We start from the raw sequence: 6,000 nt of genomic DNA on the forward strand, positions 1-6,000 counted from the left end.
TTTCTGTTTTTAAAAAATCTATTCAATATACGTATACTGTAATTGATTTACTTGTTTATTTATTATTTTTTAAATTTTATTGATTTTTTCTCTCTGCTAGATTACGTATTGCATTGAACTGCTGCTGCTAAGTTAACAAATTTTACGTCACATGCCAGTGACAATAAACCTGATTCTGAAATATTTGGATGTGATTCAACAGATGCAAGTTTGTGCTTATTTATTTACTTTTCTTTCACACAAATCCTGAAAGAGCGAATTTTATTCTGTATGCCAAACTTCTGGGTAATGACTTGTGAATTCTGTAAGGGTAAATGTCAATTAGCCGAACTGCTGTAATGTAGGTTTCACCTGCATTAAGGTCACGTTCAAACAACAAGAACACCCACTTCCCACCACAGAATGGCATGCACATACACCTTGTGGGCTGGGAACTGTGAGCAGTAAGTACTATCATTAAACAGTAGATCATTTAAAATTGAATAAGAATAAGTTAACCAATTATTTCTGTCCCAGATGCTGTCTGATATGTCTTGGGCTACCAAAACTGTCTGGTGCCATTTCAGATCTCTCCAGCTTTAACTTTTAAAATGTTACATCAGCTCTGCTACTCTTTTAAGCCATTTCACATAGTTTTTAATACTAATTTACTGCATATTGTCAAAATCATCTTGCTTTCTATCGGTATAAGATCTACATAACAAACTCAGTTGAAGATTTTATTTGTTTATTGCTCCTAGGATATAAAAAGTGCATTAGTGTTTCAGGTTTCTAATTGCACAAACCATCTACTGATCTTGACAGCAGTGCATTAAACAAGACTGAATTATTCCTACGGGATAATCCAACTGATACATTGCTGATAATCACTCAGCAACTGGACTTGAGTCATCTCTCAGTCTAAATTCCGCGTTCAGAGTTTGAACTACACCCACATTACATAATTTCATATCCTATTTGATTATAGGTGGCTCCAGGGATAAAGCCTGAAGAATTGTTGCCTGTGATACTATACCTGTTTTTCCTGAACCACTCTCCCCAGTGATGAGAACACACTGGTCCTTGTTTCTGTCTCGAAGTGATCTATACGCCTCATCTGCAATGGCATAGCTGCATGGAGAAACAAGTTGATGAGAAGAAGCTACTGTTACCTGTGGCCTAATATTCTGTTAAAGAGAGTGTGCAATTTCCAGAAACCCAAATAAAAATAAGTGCTTTAAAATATTTTCAATAGATTATGATGCTTAAACAACTTTTTTATCTTTTGTCTCAATTTCCTTGTCTTCCACAGGTGATGACTTGTCACAGGGGCTTTGCTCTTCAAGGACCCCAGCTACCCATATCTCCATGAATGCCTGTCACTCTGGGTATTTCCTTTCAAGCACCCAAGACCCCAAAGAATGTGTGTCTGTAAACTATTCAACAATGGAATGCTCTCCTTGTAGCAAGAAGAGGGGATTTGATGGTGATAAACAAGACAACGACAGGTTCAGACAGGGCTGCTGAGAGAGGGAAGCTGTCCCCATCACCAGATGCTTCAAGAACCAGATTTTAAAGCTCTGGGTAAAATATACAAGAAGGATTTGAGAAACAACATCTTTGTACTCTTTATGGCAATGATCCAAAACTATTTGCCTATTAAGGAGTCAGGAAGGAGCATGGAAACAATAAATTAAAGTCTTTAAAAGGGACTGGATAGGGATTCAAAGGGAAAAATGCAGGACTCTGAGGAAAGAATGGGAAACCATGGAATACCTCCATCAGGAGCTCACACTGACCTGATGGAATGATTGCCTTCTGTGCTAAAACAATACTATAAATTTAGATTGTGTCACCACACATTGGGCTGCCAAGGCCAGGTAGAATATTGGATTTACAAACAGCAAATCTGAGCCCAATGCTTGCTTTGATACAGTTCTGTTTTTGTTCCTGTCCTCTCCTGAGGTGTAGATTTGCTCTAAGAGCATCAACTGCCTTTGGTTACTTGGGCCACCTTTCACCCTCAAACCTGGAGACAGTAAGTCAACCATGCAGCCATCCCTCAGGAGCTCTGTTCTCTCAACCTTTTTTCACCAAATGAAACACCACACACAAACTCTTAACTCTTTGGGATTTATGTTTGGCTTCAATCATTGCACATTCCCTTAAAGCAGGCATCTTTTAAGAAGTGACTTTAAGTCCTGCTCCAATACTTCAGTCACGTTCGAGAGGTTCCCAAGTATTGAGCTACAGACGTGCTCTGTTCTCTACACTGGTAGTGATTAATGGTATAGAGTCATAATAAACTGACAGCCCCACAGATACAGGCAGCTACACAATTTTCAAGAACAATCCCTAATCCATGCTGTTAACTGGAAGCAGTAAAAGTCAACTTTGTGCCCACCCAGATGAAGCATGGGAAAAGAAAATGAACACAGGTTAAAGAAATCCCTTATTCTTGACCCCTGTGAGCATGAGAGCACATTAGGCAAAAGTAGCTTTGAGTTTAGTCATGATGTCTTTCATAATCCAAAACAGAGGTCCCTAACCTTTTTTATGTCATGGACCCCTACCATTAACCAAGGGGTCCATGGACCCCAGGTTGGGAACTCCTGATCCAAAAGCATGCTGATGTTCGGTCTAAGTGAGCGTATAACTGTTACACCCATGGCAGCAGATCACAGCAAGGAATCTGCAATAGTGGAGTGTACAAATGCAGAAAAAAAGACAGTAAAGAGACTACTGGCTGGCTCTGCATTTTACAAATTATCTGCCACACTTGTTGGTTGTTATCTATGCCAATTAATCTTATCAGCAAATACCTTCAAAGAATTAAAATCTGAATGGAAAGATTCCTTTCAATTTCTACTGAAAACACACAACATTTTTCCTACTGCTGACAGCTCAAAGAATGTGTGCACTTGTTTTTGCAGCAGTCTACTTAAAAAGTTTACGTCCACTCCCCCCACAAGAAGCAAGTATAATCCTGAAATATCAAAACATCAAGAAGTATCTCACAATCTGTGCAGTTTGACTATAAAGCAATGGGTCTGATGAGACCCTTTAACTCCACATTTTTCAGGTGAACCCAGAACTCTGTACTTAATGATTTCTCAAGGTGACCACAGATGACAGAAGCCATTCAGTCCATATTTGCTCATCCTATAACAATAAAGAAGCTAAATGTTCCCCCAAACTATTTCTTACCTCACCTGTGGATATCCTGGTGCAATGAAAGATTTATTCATCTTCCTTTGAAAAATGACTACCTACTCTTCTGAAGCTTGCCTCCTCTCATTGCTCTTTCACGGTTTAGTTTGATATTTCTGAATTAACCTTTTCCTAAACTTTAAAAAATCTATTAGGTTTACAAGATTACTTCTTGGACCCTCACTTTCAGGCTAAAATGCCCAAGTTTTTCCAATCTTTTCTCATAACTTAGGCAACCTGACCTTGGGGATCAACTTCAGGGCTCTTTTGTGAATGTTATGTCCAATTTCTATTCCTGATCTGTGTGTGTGTGTCAGCCACTATTGAAGAATGAGTTGGAGAGCAGGGTGCATGATCTGCACATCTGAGCTCATGGCAGATACCATAAGGCTATAAAACCACAGGATTAGGAACAGAATTAGGCCATTCTGGCCATCAAGTCTACTCCACCATTTGATCACGGCTGATCCATTTTTCCTCTCTACCCCAATCTCCTGCCATGTCCCCATAACCTTTCACACCCTAACTAATCAAGAACCTATCAACCTCTGTCTTAGATACTCTGTGGCACAGCAAAGTCAATGCACCATGCAAAGCAATATTTAAAAGAGTGGAAATGGAGCTTACAGTAGAAACCAAAACAACTTCTCTCAACAAAAGTAGGATAACGTCTCCAGAAAAAGGCAGTGAGTGAAGGATAGTCACATACAAATTAGGGTGAATGAAATCAATCTCAATCACTTACAATAACTTAGTCGCCAATCTTGATTGACAGAGGACTAAACCAATCACTCCCACTCAATTAAGGAAAATGGCTGTGCTTCGACTGTCTATACTTACATGTGAGGACTCAACTCATAAAAGTTAGCATTGCGGTATTCATTGATCTTCTCCTGTCCATAGATAGGAAGCATCTTGTAGGGGTTGACTGAAATGACAACACTCCCAATGTAGGTCTAAGAGGATAAGTGAAATGACAGGAATCTGTTAGCATCTTCCTGGAACCATTTGGCATTTCTCTAGTCACCTCCTGACCCTGACCAGAAGAGCACACACACACACGCACACGCACACACACACGCACATGCACACGCACACACACACACACGCACACACACACATACACACACGCACACACGCACGCACACACGCACACACGCACACACGCACACACGCACACACGCACACACACACAATGGTCCCTCCACAGAGAGCACAGTAACTAACCTGCACACTGTCATCTCCTATATTGTGCACAATGTACATGCCAGACATTACTAGGAGAAACCACCAAACATACGCATCAGGTTTTGCAATGGAATGTGTAGCACCACCAGGTATATATAATATCAGGCTGTTCACCAACTGAAACTTTGGCATATAATTTGTGATTTTTGTTTCGCACGTGAATACACGACACGCGTGGATGCATTTCACCCAATTTTACATGCACAGGCAGTATCACCCACAGGTCCTGTGGGGCCTAAGGGGTCTACCAGAGCAGGTCCCTGGCTGGCACTGGGAACATGACTTAAGCTCTTCAATCCTGACCTAAGCAACCTCCGAATGTCACCTTCACCCAATCCGCTGCCAATCTTCTGATCCAACACCCCAGAACATCGAAATGTACTCCTTCCATGAAACCTGGGCTTGTTTCCCCAACCCCCAGCAGAATCATCAATCCTGTCATCAACAAAATCCTCAAACTAACAATCCTCTACGAATGCTAACCCCCCCATCCCCCCCAACCGGCTTCCAGCTCTTCTGGACAGCCCCACCTACTTCGTTCAGATCACTTGACCCATAATATATGGATCTCTTCTGGATTTAGCTCATACAATACACCTAAAGTGTGCAAGGGCTATTCAGTTAGGCACAACGCCTTGTGCACTAACAAATTTGACAAAGTGGACTATCAAGCAAAACACTCATTTGCCCACAGTGAAATAACTGAGTCCCTTTGGAAGTGGTGGCATCACCTGCATATTTCAGGGTAGCCATTCTGCTGGCAAAAGTGTCATATCTAACAGTTTATTTATTCCCTATGATATCAGGCTTGACAGTGACAACAAACAACAGATGGGTGTCTTCCCTCTTGCTATACTTACGTAGATTTCATTTTTGCTGAATCGTTCTTTGAGGTTTGAAAGTAGAGACTCATCAGTGAGGGGGTCCAATAGTACCATGTCACCCACCCCGACCACATTGTCCAAATATGATGATTTACTATTCATGGTTGGTTGCTGAAAAAGAATCAAAAATTACATGAAATTAATCCATCCAGCAGTGCTTAAACCTATGAAATTGTTTGCATCACAGGCAGCTGTTCCAGACCAGTGTATTCTTTGTCAGAATCAGGTTTAATATCACTGACATATGTTATGAAATTTGTTATTTTGCCGCAGCAGTACAGTGCCATACAGAAAAAGTATTATAAATCACCAAAACAATTGCAAAAATGAACATCAAGGTAGCATTCATAGGTTCATGGGCTATTCAGAAATCTGTCGGCGGAGGGAGACGTTTAGATAGAGTAACCAAAGAGGTCGTGTCCCGGGTGGTTAAGGTCCTTAATGATGGCCGCCCTGTGTTGTTGCCCCACATCAGTTTGAAAATACAAAACGTTGCTCTGGGTTCTGGAGTTTTTCAGTTCACCGACATTACCTTTTGCAGGCATTGCCACTTTGTCAGGCTTTGAGAAACAGTTGGTGGGAGGGACAGTGCAACAGGGAACATCGGAAAGTCGTGAACCAGCCTGTCAGCCTGTGATTTCACATGCATCGCGTTCCTGTTCGTACCCGGACTATTGGG

At 41.2% G+C, this 6,000-nt stretch overlaps 1 protein-coding gene across 2 annotated transcripts in view; it reads right to left on the bottom strand.

Annotated features, from left to right (window-relative positions):
• The window catches only part of LOC132384471 (unconventional myosin-Ib-like), a 64,253-nt gene extending 58,830 nt beyond the window's left edge, over positions 1-5,423 (bottom strand). For both annotated transcript variants that reach the window (XM_059955624.1, XM_059955623.1), the window contains exons 1-3: positions 5,298-5,423; positions 4,030-4,145; positions 1,016-1,110 (exon numbers count right to left, since the gene is read on the bottom strand). In XM_059955624.1, the coding sequence (XP_059811607.1) occupies positions 1,016-1,110; positions 4,030-4,145; positions 5,298-5,423 (337 nt within the window). The remainder of the gene's footprint in view (positions 1-1,015; positions 1,111-4,029; positions 4,146-5,297) is intronic.
• Positions 5,424-6,000: the final 577 nt, after the last annotated feature.

Source organism: Hypanus sabinus, chromosome X1 (genome assembly GCF_030144855.1).
Source record: "Hypanus sabinus isolate sHypSab1 chromosome X1, sHypSab1.hap1, whole genome shotgun sequence".
Taxonomy (NCBI): domain Eukaryota; kingdom Metazoa; phylum Chordata; class Chondrichthyes; order Myliobatiformes; family Dasyatidae; genus Hypanus; species Hypanus sabinus.